At 36.5% G+C, this 23872-nt stretch overlaps 1 protein-coding gene across 1 annotated transcript in view; it reads left to right on the top strand.

The window, feature by feature from the left end:
• The window catches only part of GALNTL6 (polypeptide N-acetylgalactosaminyltransferase like 6), a 1387945-nt gene that overhangs the window by 592340 nt on the left and 771733 nt on the right, over nt 1–23872 (top strand). Inside the window, exon 4 of the mRNA XM_043891291.1 lies at nt 19821–19987. Within this exon, the coding sequence (XP_043747226.1) occupies nt 19821–19987 (167 nt within the window). The remainder of the gene's footprint in view (nt 1–19820; nt 19988–23872) is intronic.

The raw sequence follows: 23872 nt of genomic DNA on the forward strand, positions 1-23872 counted from the left end.
TGCAACCCCATGGACTGTAGCCTACCAGACTCCTCTGTCCACGGGATTCTCCAGGCAAGAATACTGGAGTGGGTTACCATTTCCTTCTCCAGGGGATCTTCCCAACCCAGGGATCAAATGCAGGTCTCCCACATTTGAGGCAGACACTTTAACCTCTGAGCCACCAGGGAATATTACCCTATAAATAATTAATTTATAAAATAAGTTCCCCATGGCTGATTCATGTTGATGTTTGACAGAAAACAACAAAATTCTGTAATGCAATTATCCTTCAACTAAAAAATAAACAAATTTTTTAAAAGTTCCCAAATAAATAATAAATAGTGATTACCCTCCTGTACCTTCAAACACACATATATTCAACAATCCAATCTAATTTTCCAGTCCTGTCAAAGGCAAATAAATTACCAGTTATCACTGCTTTATCAAACCCAACTGGCATGGCAAGATTAGAAAAGAAAAACAGTGTGACTAAAGCCAGCCATTGAAAATTGAATAAGCTGACATTAAAACAATTACTGTGTAAATTGGTCACTTGAAAATGACTTATACCGATATGCTATATGGTCTGCTTGTCAGTAGCCAGATGCCAGTTGACATTTTATTCTTTGGCGATTGAGCATGAGGCTGAGAGAACTTTAGCTGAATCAAAATGGCTTTGAAAGAAATTATACAGTGGCAAAAAGCTAAAAGAAAATAAAGAGGCTGTCTCTCCTTTCTAAATGTGAGTGGTTCCTTTGATAAAATTTAAAAAAAAATGAATTGTAGTTTACTAGCAATAATACACCTAGCTATTTTGATAATCTTGTTTAGAATATCTGTTTAAAACAGACCTCACAGAATTGTCTGAATTGTCATCTATCAGTAAAGACATTTTACAGGTTTTTGACAGAGTAAGGTAATGAATTTTTTTAATTCAGGGTGTGTCCAAAGTGCTGAAAAGTGGCTCTCGTATAGATATGCAAAGGTGATCTAAAGGTACAAAAAACCCACAACACAACGAAGTTGTATTTGAAACGGCTACCCACTCCAGTTCTTGCCTGGAGAAGCCCATGGACAGAGGAGCCTGATGGGCTACCGTCCGCGTGGTAGCAAAGAGTGGGACAGGACTGAGCATGCGCGCATTAACGCAGGAGATCAAACAATCTGTAGCATCATGCAGTGATTTCCCTCTCACATACAAACTAGTGAGACTGACTGATCCAAGTGAAACTGACTGCAACTGGGTAGACACACTCTTTATTTCCATTTCAGAGAATTTTCGTGATCATCACAAAACAGAATACATCTTAACCATTTAGAATGTGGACCCTAAAGGAAACCCAAAGTATAACCCCTTGCCTCTGTATTACTATCATGACTAATAGCACATTTAGCATTCCATGAAAAATGTCCCAAGTGTTGCATGTTTCACATGAGAGATATATGTGTTTGTATAAAATCAATAAACTGGCTTAATTTACTTACATTTTTTGAATCTAACATTCAATAATTGTATAATAATTTTTTCTCAGTTCCACATGGGATGTTTATCCAACTAGATCTACATCTATGCATAAACAACTCTTAATAAATTTCAATAGATTGAATTAATCCTGAATATGTTCTCCAATCAAACTTAAATTAAAAGTCAATAAAAATAATATATGCAGAAAAGCTGCAAATATTTAGAAATCAAATAATGCTTTTATGAATAACCCACAGGTCAAATGTGGAATCATAGAAATTAAAAAGTATTTCAAATGGAATGATAATGAAACTTATTAGTATAAAAAATATACTTGAATTTATTAATAATGAAAATATATTTGATAGTGAAAGACCAAAGCTTATTTATGTTCTTTACAATTAAAGTAGTGTTTATAAGCAATCATAGCTTTAAATGCATAAATTAAGTAAGAAAATTTTTCAAATCAATCATCTGGGAAAATAAGTATAAAAAAAGAAATCAATTACATTGTCAAAAATTCATAATTTCAAAATTTAGTATTTTGAGTGGATTAATAAAATTTCTAAATCCCAAGAAAATATCTCTAAGGAAGAACAAAAGCCACCAAGAAGATTTTCCCCAGGTATTATTGTCAGTCATGAAAGGATGGTATCATTAAACTTCCAACAGACGTTTATGCTATAATAAATGAGATCTATAAACATAACTATGCCAAAAGTTTGACTCTTAGAGAAAATATAAAATTTCCTTGAAAATTCAAGTGAAAATGTCACAAAATTAAGCAAAATATCTGACTATCACTAGAGCTGTAAAATATATGATGCTTGTAATTAAAAGCCTGCAATATTATTCTGGATTCTAAAGAAGACGTATGGCCCACCTAATTGACATTGTTGGGAAAAAAAAAAAGCAATAGTGGGGTGAGGAAAGGGCCTGAGAATTCAAAATAGCACTGAGTTGTTGAATTCCTTAAAACATGTTTGACAGTTGAAAACGAAAATACACTATTTTCTGGTGGTTTTCAGTGTACATAGAAATCAGACAACTGCAGCATAAAAGTGTAGAGAGACCTATATGGTAATAAGATTTCCATATTAAAATGAAGTAGGTACAATATTAATTCTAAATGGACTTGAAGCATGACAAGTATTTTAATCCCTAAAGCTACCATTAGAATATTATACAATGCGTACCTGCATGCTCAGTCACTTCAGTCATGTCCTATTCTTTGTGACCCCATGGGCCGTAGCCTGCCAGCCTCATCTGTCCATGGGATTCTGGAGGCGAGAATCCTGGAGTGGATTGCCATGCCCTCCTGCAGGGGATCTTCTTGATCCAGGGATAGAACCCCTGTCTCAAGCATCTTCTGCATTGCAAGGGAATTCTTTTAGAGCTGAGCCACCCCACTGGGAAAGCCCAATATAACATCAGAATCACAGTGGATGCATTGAAGTCAAGTAATAAAAGGTGTAAAAATAATCCAAAGAATGCAGAAAAGGAGAAACATGCAAAGAAACTCAAATACCCAACCCAGAAATAGCAGAATATATATTCTTCTCAAGTGTGCAGGAAACACTCTTCAAGTCAAACCATATCCTGGGTCATAAAACTAAGACTACAAGTTTTAAAATACTGTAGATTTATAGAGTATATTCTCTGATCATAATAAAATTAAATTAAAAATTATCAACAGGAAAATAGGATAGTATTTATACAATTGGAAATTAAAAACAGTTCTAAAAGAGAAAATATTTTAAATAAAAATTAAATGTTTTTTTCATTTTATACTTAAAGTAGTTCTTAAAGTGAAATAATTCTAATCTATAATTCAGTGTTTTAAAACAGAAAGAAAAAGGGCAATGAATTCATGAGCTAAGCTTTCACCATGAGAATTGGAAAAGAAGAGCAAGGTAAACTCAAAGAGTAAGTTTCTTGTAACTTTAGGATTATCTGTATTTCCTTGCAGTTCTCTCAACTTTCGTTTCACATATTTCTATTTCTAGGTACATAAATATTTGGATTGTTACGTCCTCTTGATAAACTGACCTTTCTATCAAGAAATAAACTTTATATCTTGGTAATATTCTTTGCTTTGAAATCTGTTTTGTTGGCTATTATGAAAGCCACTTTAGCTTTCTTTTTGTTAGTGTTAGCATAGTAGTATATCTTATGTGCATTTACTTTTATATTTTTTGCATATCTGTATTATGAATGAGTCTGTAGGAGGTATCAGAGAGCAATCTGACACTGCCTTTTATGTGCTTGGTCAGACCACTTTAAATTCAATATAGTTTGCATGAAATATTTTTTCCAGCCCTTCCCAATCAAAAAATGGGCCAAAGATCTAAACAGACATTTCTCCAAAGAAGATATACAGATGGCTGACAAACACATGAAAAGATTCTCAACATCACTCATTATCAGAGAAACGCAAATCAAAACCTCAATGAGGTGCCATTACACGCCAGTCAGGATGGCTGCTATCCAAAAGTCTACAAGCAATAAATGCTGGAGAGGGTGTGGAGAAAAGGGAACCCTCTTACACTGTTGGTGGGAATGCAAACTAGTACAGCCGCTATGGAGAACAGTGTGGAGATTTCTTAAAAAACTGGAAATAGAACTGCCATATGACCCAGCAATCCCACTTCTGGGCATACACACTGAGGAAACCAGATCTGAAAGAGACACATGCACCCCAGTGTTCATCGCAGCACTGTTTATAATAGCCAGGACATGGAAGCAACCTAGATGCCCATCAGCAGATGAGTGGATAAGAAAGCTGTGGTACCTATACACCATGGAATATTACTCAGCCATTAAAAAGAATACATTTGAATCAGTTCTAATGAGATGGATGAAACTGGAGCCCATTATACAGAGTGAAGTAAGCCAGAATGATAAATACCAATACAGTATACTAATGCATATATATGGAATTTAGAAAGATGGTAACAATAACCCTATATGCAAGGCAGTAAAAGATACACAGATGTATAGAATAGACTTTTGGACTCTATGGGAGAAGGCGAGGGTAGGATGATCTGAGAGAACAGCATCGAAACATGTATATTATCATATGTGAAACAAATCACCAGTCCAGGTTGGATGCATGAGACAAGTGCTCGGGCCTGGTGCACTGGGATGACCCAGAGGGATGGGATGGAGAGGGAGGTGGGAGGGGGGTTCAGGATGGGGAACACATGTAAATCCATGGCTGATTCATGTCAATGTATGGCAAAAACCACTATAATATTGTCAAGTAATTAACCTCCAACTAATAAAAATAAATGGGAAAAAAAAGAAAAAAGAAAAAATAAATAAATTCTATATAGTTACTGATACAGTTTGCTGCAATATACAGCACTGCTTTGCTCTTCAAAATATCACTGAAGTAATGCTGAGTTCTTAAAGACCTTTAAGACTTTTCTCTCTTACCTCTGTTTCTGACTTCCTTTGAAATAATTTCAAATTTTGTCATTCTATTTAATCTTTTTTTGTGTGAGAGCATCACAGATATAACTATGCACTGTGTGTATATGTGTGATTCTTTTTTTAATCCAAGTTTTCAAATCAATTCATTTCAGTCTAGCAAATGTTGATTACATTCTTACTATCTATAAGACACATAATTCAAAACCATTCACTTTATTTATGCTTTGTTATTTTAGTGGTTGCATTTATGCTGATGGAATATAACATAAAGAATCATGGTCTTCCCTTAAGTAATATTATATGACTTCATTTGCAGTATAAGAACCATACAACAGTATGCATCCATTTTTATACTTCTGACCTTTCTGCTTTTGTTGCCATATATTTTGTTTCAACTTATACATGTCAAAATATGTTGCTTTTATTTTTCCTATAGACTGATCAATTATCTTTTAAAATGATTTAACTAAAATAGAATAATAACTTTATTATTTGACCACAAAATTCTTTTTTTGTGTAAGTTAAACAGCAGAAATTTATTTTCCCATGATTCTGGATGCTGGAGTCTGAGGTCAAGATGTCAGCAGGTTTAGTTTCTTCTGAGACCTTCTAATGCACATCTCTCTGTGTCCTCACCTGGTCTTCTGTCAAGGTCTGTGTCCAAATTTCTTGTCTCCTAAAAATACCATTCCTGTTGATTTAGTGTTCACCCTAATGACTTCATTATGACTCAACTAGCTCTTTAAAGCCCCTGCCTCTAGATACAGTAAACATTCTGAAATACTGAGACTAAGACATCAGCATATGAATCTAAGGATAATGCAGTGGACTTCGTAACACATTTTTGGTTGTTGATCAGTCACGAGTCCTGTCCGACTCTTTGTGACCTGTAGACTGCAGCATGCCAGGGACCCCTGTACTTCACTGTCTCCCAGAGTTTGCCAAAATTCATGTCCACTGAGTTGGTGGCGCTATCTAACCATCTCATCCTCTACCGCCCCTTCTCCGTTTGTCTTCAAACTTTCCTAGCATCAGGGTCTTTTCCAATGAGTTGACTCTTCACATCAGGTGACCAAAATATTGGAGCTTCAGCATCGGTCCTTCCAATGAATATTCAGGGTTGATTCCTTCAGGATTGATTGATTTGATCTCTTTGTTGTCCAAGGGACTCTCAAGAGTTTTTGCCAGCACCACATTTCAGAAACATCAATTCTTCAGCATTCAGCTTTCTTTATGGTCCAACTCTCACATCCATACATGACTACTGGAAAAACCATAGCTTTGTCAGAAAAGTAATGTCTCTGCTTAATGTGCTGTCTAAGTTGGTCATAGCTTTTCTTCCAAGGAGCAAGCGCCTTTTATTACTTTCATGGCTGCAGTCACCATCTGCAGTGATTTTGGAGCCCAAGAAAATAAAGTCTGTCGCTGTTTCCATTGCTTCCCCAGCTATTTGCCATGAAGTGATGGGACCAGATGCCATGATCTTAGTTTTTTGAAAGTTGAGTTTTAAGTCAGTTTTTTCACCCTCCTCTGTCACTCTCCTCAAGAGACTTTAGTGCCTCTTCACTTTCTGCCATTATAGTGGGATCATCTGCATATCTGAGGTTTCCCCCAGCAATCTTGATTCCAGCTTATGATTCAACCAGCCCAGCATTTCAGACGACATGCTCTGCATATAAGTTAAATAAGCAAGATTACAGTATAACCAAATGAATTTTAGAATCCATTTGTCACAAAAAAAAGACACCTAGGATTTTTATGTGAATTGTGTTGAATCTGTACATTGGGGAATATTGCCATCTTGATATTGTTTTCTGATCCAAATCCTGGGATATGGTCCCATTTATTTAGACGGCTCTCTAATTTCTTTCAATAAATATTTGCAGTTTTCAGCATATGTTTGAACTTGTTTTGTTAAGTGTTTTCCTAAGTAATTTATTCTTCTTCATGGTATTGTAAATAGCACAGTTGTCTTACTTTTATTTTAACCTATTTATTGCTGATCTGTAGAAGTATATTTGATTTTGTATTTTGAGCTTGTATTCTGTAACTTTACTGAGATTGTTTTAATTTGTTTTCATGTATGTTTATGCAAGTGTATGTTTGCATGTGTGTATTGTTTAGAATATATAATGTCATGTCATATGCATGTAGAAATAGTTTTAATTCTTTCCTTCCTGTTTGAATGCCTTTCGTTTCATTATCTGGCCTAATCTCCTTGAGGAGAAGTAGTGGAATGATGTTAAATAAAAGTAACTTACTTATCTTGTTCCTTAGGAGGAAACTGGTCTGTCTTGGAACCTCTGCCATACACTTGAGCTGTATCAGGGTGACGAGTCCAGCACTGCTGGCCTCCCTTTCTGTGGGCATTGTTGGGAAGCGAGCCCTGGCTCTCTTAGTTGCATTTGCTGACATAGAACTTGTGCAACAGAGCTACTTAGTATAAGAGTTGGTGCCATGTGGTGGCCCCTGTAAAGGTGCCCACAAAATTTGTTTATATTGCTATTAATTATTTTAGCTTTGTCTAGATATAGATTTCCACTTATTGTTGTTGTGGTTGTTGTTGTTCTAAAGAGCTTCCTGCAATGTTTACTTTTGTGGAGGTCTCCTTATATATGTAGTGAAAGTGAAAGTTGCTCAGTCCTGTCTGACTCTTTGCGACCCCATGGACTATACAGTCCTTGGATTCTCCAGGCCAGATTACTGGAGTGAGTAGTCTTTTCTCCAGGGGATCTTCCCAACCCAGGTCTCCTGCATTGCAGACAGATTCTTTACCTGCTGAGCCACAAGGGAAGCCCAAACCTAATTCAATATTTGTATGTTTGAAAAAATTTTATTTTACCTTTGTTTTTTTTTAATGTATTTTCATTGACTAAAGAAAACTAGATTGTTTTTTTCCTCATTTTAAATTATCTTTTCTGTACTCAAAGTGCACCCCCCCCACTATCTTTCTATCTTGAATTATTTTTAACAAGAAGTCTGCGGTCACTCTTACGGGTTTCCCCCCACACTTACGTATCTTTTTTAACCCCCTTTGGTTGCTGTTATTTATTTTTTTTTAATTTAATTTCTATTGGGCTATCGTTGCTTTACAGTATTGTGTTAGTTCCTACTGCAAAGACAGCTGAATCAGCTACATGTGAACATATACCCGCCTCCCATGCTTTCTGGATTCCCTTCCCACTCAGGTCACTTCAGAGCGCTGGGCAGAGCTCACTGTGCTACACAGGTTTCATCGGTTACCTGTTTTATGCGTGGTGTCAATACTCTGTGTGTGTGTGTATGCATGTGCGTGCATGTGTGTGTGCACATGTGTGTGGGGTGTGCATGTGGGGGGGTGTGTGCGTGTGTGGATGTGTGTGTGCATGTGTGCACATGCATGTGCACGTGTGTTTGTGTGTGTGTGTGTGTCAATTCCAAGCTCTTTTTTTTTTCATTTATTTTTATAAGTTGGAGGCTAATTACTTTACAATATTGTAGTGGTTTTTGCCATTCATTGACATGAATCAGCCATGGATTTACATGTGTTCCCCATCCTGAACCCCCCTCCCATATCCCTCCCAAGCTCTTAATTCACCCCCCTTTCCCTTCTCCATTTTGTATCAATAAGTTTGTTCTCTACTTCTGTGTCTCTCTGGTTGCTTTCAAGATTGTGTCTTTATCAGTGCTTTTAAAAGCTGAATTATGAGAGATGTTAATGTGACTTTCTTCATGTTTCTTGTGCCCAGATTACATGTACCTTTTTGAAGCTTAGTGCTCCACATTTTCATTAAATCTCAAAAACTTTCAAATCTGTCTTCAAATACTTTCTCTGTCTCCTTTACCTTCTCTTGTTGATACTTTAATTAGACACATATTAGGCCTTTTGAAGTTTTCCACACTACTGATGCTCTGTTCATTTTCTGTTAAGACTTTCTTTTATCCTGTTTTGTTCATTTTGGACAGTCCTCTTTCCATGTCTTCAAGTTTAGGGATTTGTTCATCCACAATATCTAATCTGCCTTAAATTTTATCTAGTGTAGTTTGCATCTCAGATACTGTAGTTTTAATCTCTAGAAGTTATGTTTGGTTATTTTTAACTTCTTCTGTGTCTTTCAGTATGTTCAAGTATTCCTTTGTCCTCTTGAATGTTTGGAAAACAGTTGTAATAACAAGTTTAATATCATTGCCTATTCTAACATCCTTAATATTTGTGTCAATTTCACTTAGTGATTTTCTGCTTCATTTTCGGTTCCTGTTTTCTTGCTTCTTTGAATGGTTTGTAGTTTTTATTGGTTGTCAGATGTTTGAATTTTATTTTTTAGGGTGTAAAATATTTTGATATTCCTATAAGTGTAACTGAGCCTTTTCCCTGTGATACAATGTAGTTACTTAGAAACAGTTTGATACTGCTAAGTATAGCTCTGAAGGTTTCTTTGAACTGGAACTGTTTTTAGGACTAATTCTCCATCCTTTTTAACCCTTTTTCCAATACTCTATGCAATTCTCCTTGAGATACAAGTTTTTTCATCATGCCTGCTGAGAACAAGAATTATTTCATGCCCGCTGAGAACAAGAATTATTTCATGCCCTATATGAGTTGCTGATCCCTTTAGTCTTTTCTGGTGGTTCATCCCTCAGTTCAAGATTATATCTTTACACACATGTGCCGATTTATACTCTGCTGAAGATTCAAGGGGACTCTGTAGATTGCCTAGGTTTTCTTTCTATACCGTTCTTTCCTGCAAATTCTTACATACCTCGATAACTCTAGATTCCTGGCTTCAGAAATTTCTACCACTTAGGGAGATCACTTGGGTAGACCTGAGTTTCTCCTAACTTCTGCCTAGAATTTCACTCTAGAGTATAAGCACAAGGACATGTTTGCTTCCTCTTCCTGAAGAATTTCTATGTTTTTTGCCAATATCTTGAAAACCATTGTTTCATATTTTTAACATAGTTGTTTAGGTGGTCAAGTGGAAGAATAGGACATCTGTGTTACTACATTGTGCTTGTACTCAGTCACATCCAACTCTTTGCAACCCCATGGACTGTGGCCCACCAGGTTTCCTTTGTAAGTGGAATTTCCCAAGCAGGAACACTGGAGTGAGTTACTATTTCCTGTTCCGGGGGATCTTGCAGACTCAGGGATGAAACGCTGGTCCCCTGCATCTCCTGCGTTGTCAGGTGAATTCTTTACCACTGAACCACCTGGGAAGCCCCCTATGTTACTCCATCTTGGTTAAAAGGAGAAATCCCACTGATAACCTTAGCCAGAAATAATATTATCTGGAAGTTGCAAAGCTCTCTGTCTTTATTAAAATATACAAAACTAATAGAGAAATATTAGATATAGGGGACACAATGTCTACTTCTTTCCTTCCCCTACTAGTGTAATCTAGTGGTCCAGATAGCCCACTGGTTCAGTTGTCCAGGCCTTCTTAGAGTCTGTATTCAAATGATAATTTGTCATAAATTTTTGTCATAGGTATTTCTTTATATATATTATTAAATGGCTTACTTCCAGAGGTATTTGTGGGATAATAGATTACATATTTCACAAAAATGTTTGATCTAGTGGCGTAATTGCCTACCTCACTTTAAAATATTACAGTATTTATATAATTTAATGGATTGGATTAATATAAAGATGTCTTAACAAGCCAATCATAGAATGGCATGTCCAAAATATTATGTAATCAGAACTGAAGAGTGTTGGATTCCATTTCTTTGCTCTCTGCTCCCTAGCTATGTGAGTTATAAATATCTTTCAAAAATTTTTAAACTCTTTGTGTCAAGTGCCCCATAATTTTATCACTCTTCACCCAGTACACTGTTTTACCTGTTTGATTGTTAAAATAATTTTTGTTTAACTCTCTAAAACTCTAAATGTCTCAAATTTCAATTAAATGAAGGACTAAACTTGATGATACCTTAAGTGTGGTTGCAGTTCTAAAAATGAGATTGCAACTATGCTTCTGAAGATGGGAAACCTTAAATATATATGATCATATCTTTCTTTTTTGGTCTGTGAGGAAATTGAATCTCTTTAATGTTTCCATGTAATGTAATATAACAGGTAGTTTCCATTTTCCTATTTCCTTTTTTATTTTAAAGAAGGCAGAAGACTAGGATGGTCATGTTTATTCCAAGTATTTCTGGCTGTAATTCTTCTGCACTGTCTATAAAATTGCACTTCTTGGGCCCTCCTGCCATGTGACTAGTGCTGGCCAGTGATTTGTAAGCAGAAGGAACTGTCATTTTAGAGACAGACCATTTAATATTCAGCTTGAGACCCACCACTGTTCTAACTAACCTCTGGCACAGTGATTGACAATGGTTAAAACATTGTGTGGTGCAGTGACCTCAGGCAGAGACTCTCTAGCCAACTAGCGATAAATAGGCAGGAGACACAGAGACAGAATGTTCATTTTTCTGAGCCATTGGGATTGGGAGTTATTTATTACCATACCATACCATACCATACCATACCATAACATAACATCCTGACTGATCTACTTAATATAAATAGAAAAAATCCAATAAAATAATAACTTTAAATAAGCTAATGGAATGATCTAAGGAGTAAAATGTTCAAATGCTTTCACTCAAATGTTCTACTCAAATCTTGCAGTCTGAGTGTCTGAATCTATAAAATTTTTTTTTGCCGTTTTGTCCAACGGTTTTGCCGTTGTGTCCAAAACTAAATATTCAGCCTTAGGCATGAGAAAGTGTGTTTAGATGATGGTGAGGAAAATATGAAAGCTTTGAGTACCTTAAATGCACATTTACCTAAACACTCACAGTATAAAGGTTGATATTGTTGCATGGACAATAAAATATCTCTTTCAGACAAAAAATAATCACAAATAAGTCAGGTACTTAAATCACATATCTCTAATTCTTTTTAAAAAATGGTTTATTCCTATTTTTTAAAGAACTGCTTTTTGTGAAACCAGTGAAATTGTAAAGATAAATTAATGTAATTATAAAAGAATGGTGGTTAAGTATGTTTATAATAAACAATGTTGTTAAATATATCTTTAAATTGCTCTGTTATTAAATGCCAATAGTGAATATCAGAAAACACATATGCTTTGTTTGCGGAAACAGAATGGTGTGAGAAATATTCTATTCAGTTTTATTTTCATTACTGTGAACGGTTTACAGACTAATTGGGTTTTTAATCAACTTTTAAAAATGCATTTAAGATTTGTCATTTCTTACAAGTAGCTTAAGCATTTATTTCTTTTGTCTCTTTGGTCCATTTAAATTTAAAGATTTGTTTTTCCATTCACTTAGATGAAGTGTTACTTAAAAAGATGTCCTCATTTCTGAGCCATTATTACTCTCCAAGTTAATTTTATGAAAAGGCTTATTTTAAAATAATACAACAATATTAAATGCAATAATGACAGGCATTTTCACCGGTAGTCCTATAAACTTAATACAACAATTTTAAATTATCCCTATTTCTTTATCTAAATTTGCTACCTGTCCATAAACATATAAATTGTGTCTGACTTAATTTTACTTATTTCTTCAACACAGTTCCATATTGCCACATTGTCTTCTCATTTCATAAATTTCCCATTCCCAGTTTGACTTGAAGTTAAATCTAAAACACACAGGTTGCAGATTCTTAATAAAATCCTGGATATGCTTCAATATGTCTAGTAATAATGAGAAGCGGTCATCTGAACAATAGCTTGGCCAATGCAAGAGCTGACTTTGAGAATGAATTCAATTTCCTTTGGAGCAGCTTAAATGCTGGAAGGACTAAATATGATTTAATCAGTTCAGGCACCACCACAAACAGGCTGGCTTTCCTTAGAGTAAAAATCAGATCACCACCCTCATTATTTTTGCCCAAGCTATTACAATCTCTAAACTTTCTTCCTTTCATCTTTGCTGTCTCGGTGCATCATTTACCCACATGTCAGAGGAATTATAAACACTATCCTGTCTTCCTCATCATTAACAGTATGAGAAGTACTTAACATTGACTGCAGGCTAATGTCCAGATTTCTTAGAATCACTTTCAAGATCCTCCATGATCTGTTTTCCACATACAGGCTCGTCTATAAAGACATCCCTAATTCTTTCAGACAAAGTTAGTCATACTTCCCGCAGGCTCTTCCGTGCCTGCGTGCCGTCTATTATGTCCCTTGTCTCATTTGAGCCTAATCATTTTATGTATCTGTCCACTGGTCTGTGAATCCTTAAGGGAGGAAACTAATTTATTCATCTTTTTTATCATGTGTCTCTTACTTTCTTTCACGCAGTTCCTGTCTCTCCTTGTTTCCTAGCATCTTTCACAGAGGACTTGACAGATAAAATAACAACTGTTAAGGCAACGGTGGACTTCCCAGATGATCCAGTGGTTAAGACTTCACCTTCCAATGTAGGGGATGTGGGTTCGACATCTGGTCAGGGAACTAAGATCCCACATTCCTCGTGGCCAAACAACCAAAACATGAAAAAGAAGCAATATGAGAACAAACTCATTTCCACATCAAAAAAAATATTTTTTTAAAAAGCAACAATAACAGCAACATATAATCTGAAAAAAACTATTATCCAATATAATACTGTACTGAGTGCTTTGTATGGATTACCTAATTTAATTCTCTTTCACAAATTATGAATAAATTATAATTTTTTTGCTTGTATATTGTTACACATGAGAAAACTAGTCTTATAGAAGTTAAATAACTGACCCATTTTCACACACGTGGCAAAGCCACATTTAAACCTCAGTAGTCTAATGTATAAAATGTGATTTTTCAATATTTGAGGAATAATCATAAGGAGTGAGTTTTCAGTGTGGTCTCATTGAAAAAAATTACAGGCATCTATATAAAGAAGGTAACTTTATTACTAATAATCTACTTATTAGATTAAGGTTATTTTTAATGTAATTTGGGTGCATGCTCAGTCATGTCCAACTCTTTGTGACCCCATGGACTGTAGCCTGCCAGGCTCCTCTGTCCATGGAATTCTCCAGACAAGAATACTCTAGTGAGTTTCCATTTCCTCCTCCAGGGGATGTTCCTGACCCAGGGATCAAACCCAAGTCTTCTGTGCCTCCTACACTGGCAGGCTGATTGTTTCAGATTGGTTTCCCCTAAAGTAGACTCTGAGACACAATCTGACTGCAGTAGTTTTAAAGATATAATCACAGAGTATTCCTGGGTAAGGAGGGTGAAGAGGTAAGACAGGGAAGGGAAATCAGCCAGTCAAAGATCCCCATCCCGATGCTTATCTCTGTGGGCACCTGAGGCTCCATCTTGCTGAAAAACAGTGGAGATGATACAGAAAACACCTCAGAGATGCTTCACCATAGAACAGCTTTTTTCCCAGCTTCATTGGCTGACACTTGCTCTAGGGCATTCATTTGCCACGGAACTTTTGATCTGCCTTATATCAGAGATGAAAGCACTCTGTTGACTGTCTGCTGGTACTTATGGTAAGACCAACTTGGCAAGAACTAGGATGGTGATGCTGTAGAGACGGTGGTGATGCTCTAGCATCAATGCTGGAGCTGTTACTCATCAACTTGTGCTTCTAGTAAATCAGATCTTTATTTAGACTATAGATATTTAGATAGATGTTAAATAGATGGATAGATAGATAGATAGATAGATAGATATTAGATAGAGGGATGATAGATGGATGAATGGATGGATGGATAAATGGGTGAGTGGATAGATGGATAGATACGTGGATGATAGATGATAAATAATTAGATAATAGATTATAGGTAATAGACACATAGATGATAGGTAGATACACATACACACATGTGCATACATAGACAGCTAATTGTTACATCATATATCACTACTGTGTTTGTTATTGAACTCAGGTTCAGTTGCTCAAAAGTCAATCATTTGAGAGGCAAGTATGAGTAGACAGGAAAGGTGCTTCAATCAGAAAAGTCAGCAGTCTGAGGAGAAGGTGGATTTGTCCAGAGACCAACTCGGAAGATTCTGCTTGGCCATGACCAGTTTTAAAGGGAGAAATGGGGAAGAATCTCAGTGAATCATCAGAGCACGATGTTGGATTCTGATCATTCTCCATTGCGTGAACATCTCTTCTGATGTTGTCTTGCCTGTGTGATCTGCCTGCAGGATTGCTAAAGGGGCTGCTGGGGTAGAGAGCTAATCATTTTTTACCTACTTTACTCTTCATCTTTACTTCTTTTTATCTAGAAAAACAATCAGCAGGTTAGACAAGGCATACATAGTGTGCATTCAGGAGAGTGTAAGTCAGGAGTTAGGCTGAGTTGCTGAGTGAATCTCGTTCCTAGAATTAAGGTCTTTTTAAAATTATTTTAATTGGAGGCTAATTAATTTACAATATTGTGGTGGTTTTTGCCATACATTCACATGAATCCACCATGGGTGTACATGTGTCCCCCATCCTGAACCCCCCTCCCACCTCCCTCCCCATCCCATTCCTCAGGGTCATCCCAGTGTACCAGCCCTGAGCACCCTGTCTCATGCATTGAACCTGGACTGGCAATCTATTTCACATCTGTTATACATGAAAATGTATATTTGTTTCATATTGAAACATGAAAATATACATGTTTCAATGCTATTCTCTCAAATCATCCCACCCTCGTCTTCTCCCACGGAGTCCAACAGTCTATTCTTTACATCTGTGTCTCTTTTGCTGTCTCGCATATACCTGAATTGAAAGAATTAAGGTCTTTTAAGGCTGGAGGAGAACAGAAATGAGCAAGCAGGACAAGGAGCAAAGGATCTGTTTTCATGTTCAACTTGATTTCATTTTGACACTTCAAACTTAATGTGGTCAAAACTGAATTCATCTTTACTCTCAAGTCTTGGAGCACTCAGATGTCCCTCACGCACTGTGTTCTTACATCCATCTGTATTTCATACATCAGTTGACCATGTCCAAAACGTGGGGGTCCTCCATAATTGTTTCTCCTAGACAGTTACTAAGTCATGTCAATTATTTTTCTAAATATATCTCAAGCTGGTCTTTTGCAGGCCCCTTTTAACTCTCACTTGCATTTCTGCAGTACTTTATGAATTGATTCAGGGGCCCCACTCTCAAATACTTGTATACGTCTACATATCAATTCCCCTTTAAATCTTTGCGTCTTTACCAGTCTGTATCTCCTATTATTAACATAAATACCTTAAAGTCAGAAACTGGGGTTCATTCATTGTTTTATCTCCACTTTGCATCCTGGCTAGGGGTAAGCCAACAGCAAATCATTGTGAACTGAACACACAAATGAACAAAAAGATACTTTCACATCCCTTGTATGGTAGTACTTTGAGCTCACACATGTAGAAATTACTTAAAATACTTTTATGAGCAATGGCTTTCTTGCCCATCCTCACAAGTCTGCCTGTTTTTCTGAATGGATTATATATAGCTGTTAAATGTACCTTTAAATCCCAAAGCTTACTGATTGCTTTTGGGCTGTGGTCCCTAACATTTTTGGCACCAGAGATTGGTTTCGTGGAAGACAATTTTTCCATGGATGAGATGGGGGAGATAGTTTTAGAATGATTCAGGGACAGTAGGGTCCATGCTCCTATGAGAATCTAATGCCACAGCTGACCTGAGAGGAGGTAGAGCTCAGAAGGTCATGCAAACAATGGGGAGCAGCTGTAAATACAGAAGAAACTTCACTTGCCCACTGCTCATCTCCTGCTGTGCAGCTTGGTCCTAACATGAACTGGTCCATGGCCCAGGGGTTGGGAACCCTGCTATAGTGTATTACTCTGAATACAGCTCTTATTTAACAAACAAGCAAGCAATGTGTGCAATATCTCCTCTAAATGTTAAAAGAATAATTTTCCTCATGGGAATATCAGTTACATGCCCAGAGCATTGTTAGGTATGACATTCAAAAAACTAAGATCATGGCATCTGGTCCCATCACTTCATGGCAAATAGATAGGGAAACAATGGAAACAGTGACAGCTTTTATGATCTGGGGCTCCAAAATCACAGCAGATGGTGATTGGAGCCATGAAATTAAAAGATGCTTGTTCCTTGGAAGAAAAGCTATGACCGACATAGACAGAATATTAGAAAGCAGAGACATTACTTTACTGACAAAGGCCTGTATAGTTAAAGCTATGGTTTTTCCAGTAATCGTGTATGTATATTAGAGTTGGACCATAAAAAAAGTGAGCTCCAAAGAGTTGATGCTCTTGAACTGTGGTGTTGGAAAAGACTCTGGAGAGTCCCTTGGCCTGCAAGGAGATCCAACCAGTCCATCCAGAAGGAGATCAGTCCTGGGTGTTCACTGGAAAGGTTGATGCTGAAGCTGAAGCTCCAATTCTTTGGCAAACTGATGAGAACTGACTCACTGGAAAAGACCCTGATGCTGGGCAAGATTCAAGACAGGAGGAGAAGGGGGACGACAGAGTATGCGATGGTTGGATGGCATCACTGACTCGATGGACATGACTTTGAGCAAGTGCCGGGGTTGGTGATGGACAAGGGAACCTGGTGTGCTGCAGTCCATGGGGTCACAAAGAGTCACACATGACTGAGTGACTGAACTGAACTGAGCTGAATGTTGATACAGGAAAACACATTTGTCTCAGGTCTTTGGCTTTGTTGAATGGATGAAAAGTGAAAGTGAAAGTTACGTCGCTCAATCGTGTCCGACTCTTTGCTACCCCATGGACTGTAGCCTACCAGGCTCCTCCATCCATGGGATTCTCCAGGCAAGATTACTGGAGTGGGTCGCCATTTCCTTCTCCAGGGGATCTTCCTGACCCAGGGATCGAACCCAGGTCTCCCGCATTGCAGGCAGACGCTTTAACCTCTGACCCACCAAGGAAGCCCTGTTGAATGGATAACTCTCTGTAATTATGGCAAGATGCACTGAATTCCTTTAGCACTCTTTTCCATCTTTGTGCTTTATATGTGAAAGCACCCATCTCACTATACTCTTGGAAATCACTGACATGTATGCTTCATATATTGCTCTTTAAAATCATTTTATGTTATCCCCAAAAGGAACATGTTCCTTTGTGAAAGCCACTCAGCTGTGTTTGACTCTTTGCAAGCCCGTGAACTTTAACCTGCCAGGCTTCTCTATCCATGGAATACTCCAGGTCAGAATACTGGAATGGATTGCCATTCCCTCCTCCAGGCGATCTTCCAGACCCAGAGATCAAACATGGGTCTCCTGCATTGCAGGCAGATTTTTTACCACTGAGCCACCAGGGAAGCCCTGGTTCTTTTAGGAGCATGTATTTTATAGGGCTTTTATGCCCATTTCATGGTATCATTTTGATGGTTTTTTCCCTAGCTCTCTCAATTGTATTTGAAAACATTGAAATCTACCATTTTTATAAATATTTTTACAATTTTTAAAATCTGAGATCAAATAAAGTGATAATAAAGTGACAAGATAGAAAGAAATGCTTATATTTTTATATTTTAATTTTGTGTCTAAAAATATGTCATTTTATTGTAACGTCCAGGATAGTTAATTTTTTTCTTTAATTGCATTATACTAATATTCTGTCATCTGAAACTGTAAGACAAGATCTATTTTATACCCATAGTGATATTTAAGTTATCCTATTGAGATCATAGTAAAATAAAGTATAGAAATAATTGACTAAAAACATATTGTAGGTAATGCCTTGAATATTCTGGTATGTTTTTATGCATACTGGTTGAAACTATGCATGCTTCAAAATTTATACTTTGTTTTGTTTTCTCATCTAAATTAAATAGTAGCCATTTCTGGCAAAAGACAAATTATTAGATATTCTTGCTTTTAAGCAGAAACTGTGTCTGTTTCCAGATTTTTGCTCTCTTTTTTTCTTCAGGTTGTCCATATCAGGAAAATCTCTGAATTTTGATAACTGATTAAAAGTTCATTCTGTATCATTTTTAAAGTAACTCAAATGTTTCACCAACAAGTGAATTCATTATCCTTCATAAAGCTTGGGCAAGTATGACCAATGCTGAACTAAAAATTAAATGAGATTTGAGACCCAGTTTTCTGCCCTATTTATAAGTTACTTAAATAAATCAAGAATATTGAAAGCATAGCCATGACATATACTAAATTGCTCGTAACTATGCCCAGAGTTAAAACCTACTTCCTATTTGGCATCTCAGATTACTTCACAGTGATAACAGAAATATGAGATCTCTATAGTTCTTGTAAGGAAAGTCATAGTGTCATGATTTGAATCTCACTGTAGTCTCAACCATGAGGTTGCATCAGTATATGATTATTTAAGATTAAATTTTCACTTCTTTCACTTTAAGTCTCCTTTCTCCCCTAGAGTCTTAAACACTGCCCAGCCATGGAGACATAACCCAACTTTAACTGATTATTTGGGCATAAATATTACAGAAGTTAAACTTCCAAAACTTCCCAGAAATCCACCCAAACATTAACCATGTGCTCAATGGAAATGATATTAATACATAAAATTTGTCCTTATTACTATTAGATAGCAATAGAGAAAATATATATTAACAAGAGTATGACATTTCAGTGTAATTCTTACCTTCTTTTTGAGACACTGGTATAGAAAAGCATAGATGAAGTCAATATACAAAGGAGGGCATAGCTGAGGAAATTATGGCAAAATTGACCAAGAATCACTGGAATAAACTATTTATCTGGTTTTATAGTCCAACAGAGCTTCTTATTATTTAACCTTGTTGAGTCGAGACACATTATCTGTAACTGAATAAATGTGAAATTGACGCATTCAAAAAAAAAAAGAGAGAGTGGATGTGAAAGGGAATCATTAATAAATCCCAAGAATGGGTAGAGTAGCTATAATGATGTAGAAGCTCTGACTGGGCAATCATTAGGCAAAGTCTCATTTTCCCAGTTGTCTGGTAACATAATTGGTCAATGACAATATAAAATGTACTACCGTTTTGCATCTCACATAGCCTTGCCTTCCTCTTCCAACTCCAGCTGTAAGCACAAGATGTACCTGGAAAGGCTGCCAAACACCAGCATCATTATCCCGTTCCATAACGAAGGCTGGACCTCCCTCCTCCGGACCATACACAGCATCATCAACCGGACCCCGGAGAGTCTGATCGCAGAAATCATCCTGGTTGATGACTTCAGTGATAGAGGTAAGTCATTGCTGATACCATTTTATGTGATTCTGCTATCACCTGCATAATCGTTACAGGCTTTTAAAATAAGGCAGATGATTATTGCAATGGCTTCTTGCTGATTCTATCTGAAAGGTGATTATGAAGTTTTGTCTATGCTGTGATGTTGTGATTTTGTAAAATGTTGGCCAAATGCAAAACGAAATGAATAAGTTATTGGCATCATTTGGGGTATCTGAAAGAAATGTACATTGCATTTCTGTTGTGAATGAGACAGGTGTTGGCAGAATGTCTTAAGTTCTATCTTCAGATTCAGAAAAAACACTGAAATATGGTGAGTACATATGAATGGTGATATGTTCCAGGAGAACTGTAAAACCTGTTCCCATTTGTGAAAAAGATCTGCTCTGCTGTTTACCAGCAAGATGGTTTCTCCAGGCTATGCTTCTCTTATTTCATAAATACTGGAAATGGTAAGTAACACAAGGAAATATTTTGACTTGGTGGTTTTAGCTATTGTATTGTATCTGAACAGTAACAGCAAAAAGGCCTGGAGTGCAGAGTATTAGAAAATTTAGCATCATTTTACTGTTTTTTACTACTCTGATGAACACAATTTGGTTTATAAGTCAGGGGAATATGATTATAGAAAGTTTCTTGAGTTTAGGATTTGATAAATCATATTTGCTCTAAATACAGGAATTGTTAATACTACAGAATAAGTAAAATCTTTCTATCTTGGCTGGTGGACAGGCAGAAACTTTTTCTAAAGGTATTCATCTACCTTCTGTTTCTTTGCATGAAGGAGTTTGGTTTAACTATACTGTGTGTGTGTGTAAGAATGGCAGTAATCAAGTTTGTGTATTTTTCCTGTCTTAGAAGAGAATGCATCTTGAGTTTCGATGAATTAATTGAAGGTTGGGAAATTTCATTTGTACTATTCTTCATAGTACTTAAAAATTCTATAAAAGTAAAACCACTTGGTGTGTTAGCTTTGAGGTTTCTGTAATGTTTTTGTCTGCAATGATTCACTTCAAATACTGATTCAGGATTCATGGTCTATTTGTATGTGTTGAAGTTTATGTGACAAAAGAAAGTTGTCTGTTGTTCTGTTAAATACTAAACTACCAACTTGGTAATTCAAGTTGATTTCAAAGTACCTTTTGCCTTGCATTGCTTAGGTAGATATGTATTAAATAAGTATCTAAGAAATACTTAAAATTAAATGTATTCATTAAAATTAATTTAAATAACACAGAAACTTCTTTTTTTATTTTAATTGAGGCTACTTGTTTCAAAGTGGTCATTATTACCTCAGGCTAAAAATGCACATTTCATGTGTTAAAGCTAAAACTTTGCTTTTAAATAAAAGAATGAAAAAGGGAGTAAAGATCTGGGATGGTAGGTACATCACCAAATAAATGGTATTTTTTGGTTGACTGGTACCAAGAGAAATAAGACAGTCTATCTGCAGAGAATTTTCTGCATAATTAGCTTTGTCTTGGTAAACTATGTCCAACAACAGCATTTTGACCTGAGGGTAATAGAGAGGAGACACTTGCTAGCAGTAAGTGATTTGTAGAGAATTTTTTTGTTGAATATCTCTCAAAGGTGCTTTCTAATGGAAAGTCCTTGAAGAGGAAGAAAAAAGTGGTCTGGATTTTCAAACCCCTGTGTAGTAGCAGCTCTGATGGACGATCCCTTCTACATAGAATGTTCCTGGAAGAGAAGTGTGTTCAGGATGATTGATGTCATTGCTTTTCGTGAAGTGAAACAACACAAATAGTGTTATCTGGGAGTGTGGTGGTGATTTTAACTTTCCTAGTGGACATTTTTAAGGAGAATAATTATGTTGCAGAAAGGGGGACCCCTTCCAGGGTCTGAAACTGGGCTCTTGTCTCACACTTGGAAATAAATTGTCCGAGGAACACATGTGCTGATAAAGCAAGAGATTTTAAGCTAGGGGTGGTGGGAGGGGAAGGAGTAGGGTAAGGAGAACAGCTCTGCCGCGGGGCTCCCAGTCTCAGGTTTATGGTGGTGGGATTAGTTTCCGGGTTGTCTTTAGCCAATCATTCTGACTCAGAGTTCATCCTGGTGGTGCACGCCTTGTTCAGCCAAGATGGATGCCAGCAAGAAGGATTCTGGGAGGGGGTCAGGCATGTGGGCTCTCTTTTTGACCTTTCCCAAACTCTTCTGGTTGGTGGTGGCTTATTAGTTGCATGTTCCTTACCAAGACCTCCTGTCGTAAAACAACTCATGTAAATGGTTACTGTGGTGCCTGGAGAGGGTGGGCGGTTTCAGTCAGTGTGCTTCCCCTAACAATTATTTTAATGCTTTCGTAAATCTTTCCTTTGGTTATTCTATTCCTGGGAGCAATCAAGTGGAAAGTATTACTTTATAATCATTAAACTTTCAAAAGGGGAAGTTTTAGGGAATATTGCTTTTCATTTCACAGTCTGATGATATGTGCAAGAGTAAACTTTGAAAGACATGATAAAAACACCTTAATAATATTTTATATTATATCATAATTCTAAAGCTTATGAAATAGGAGAGACCTTTCTTTCAAATTGTTGTCTCAGATTACAGAATCCCACCTGATAGAATGTTAGGGTTTGTGGGTATCCCTGGTGTATGGAACAGGAGAAACCTTCCTTTCAAATTTTTGTTTCCCACTACAGAATCTCATCTGATAAAATATTGGTGTTTAAAAGCATCACTCAGTTTCTGAATTGTTGGAAGTCTAGAAAATCAACATAATAAACACAGGTTAGAATCCTCATACCGACAATGAACTGTATGACTATGGGTAAATGAACCTCTTGGTGTCTCAAATTTCTTTATCAAATGCAGCTAAGTGACGCTTAGTCATCTGAGTTATCCAGGGAGGTGGTGATGGAGCCCGCCATGGCTGATAAAGGAACTGTGCTCCATAGGAGAGTAATTGTTCTCAGGTTCTGGCTACTTCTCACCAAATACCATCCTGAAAAACAGCATCAATTTTCTCCATACTTTTGTGAGGCCATCCTCTCAATTTAATCAAATCATTTGCACAAAATTGAATCAATCAATTGTTCTGTCATCTGTCCATCCATCCACCCACACATCTATCTGTCCCCCCACCATCCCCAGGTGAAATCAGAGTCCTACCTTCATAGAAGGCATATGAAGACAAATTGTAGTCATTTTTAACATGGTAGAAAAATTAGTACTGCATTAACATTAAAAAAAAAATCCAGTTTTACCAATAAGCAGGTAGTTTTACAGATATTGAAGAAAAAATATAAATTTTAGAATTTCAGCATGAAGAGGATAAATAGAGCATATCATCTTCCTAAATTATGTCTGTGACCTTAATGTTCATCAAAACTCGTTCAGGATTGTTTTTACTAGTAGAAGAGGAGGAAGATATCCCCAGGCATCTCATATTTACAGGGCCTCAAAGACAAAGAAGTTTTCTTTGCCTATTAGTTAGATATGATTTATAAGAATATTTTTAAAAGCTATTATACTTTATGATTTTTTTGGTATAACTCAGAAATCAGAAGGTTTTTTCTTCCACCAATTCTTTAAAAATCAAGTATTCTAGACAAATTATAAAGTACAAGAAAATATAGGGGATGTTTTGTTCTCCTTCAGGAAATTATTTCTGAAACATTACACTTCATGTTTATTTTAAGAAATGCATTCTAGCTCCAGGTCTTTTTAGTATACATTTTAACAGCTTTGCCCTACAGCTCTTCTGAGTATTCTCTAACCTCCTTTAGATACAGGTGATAACATTTTGGCAAGACTTAATCCAACATTACTGCTTTCTCTTTTATGTCTTGCAGGTCAGTAGAATAGCTACACCTGAATAGACAGATCCAACATGGTAGCCATGTTAGTGGCATGACGTAATAC

The sequence above is a fragment of the Cervus elaphus genome, chromosome 29, assembly GCF_910594005.1.
Source record: "Cervus elaphus chromosome 29, mCerEla1.1, whole genome shotgun sequence".
Lineage (NCBI taxonomy): Eukaryota > Metazoa > Chordata > Mammalia > Artiodactyla > Cervidae > Cervus > Cervus elaphus.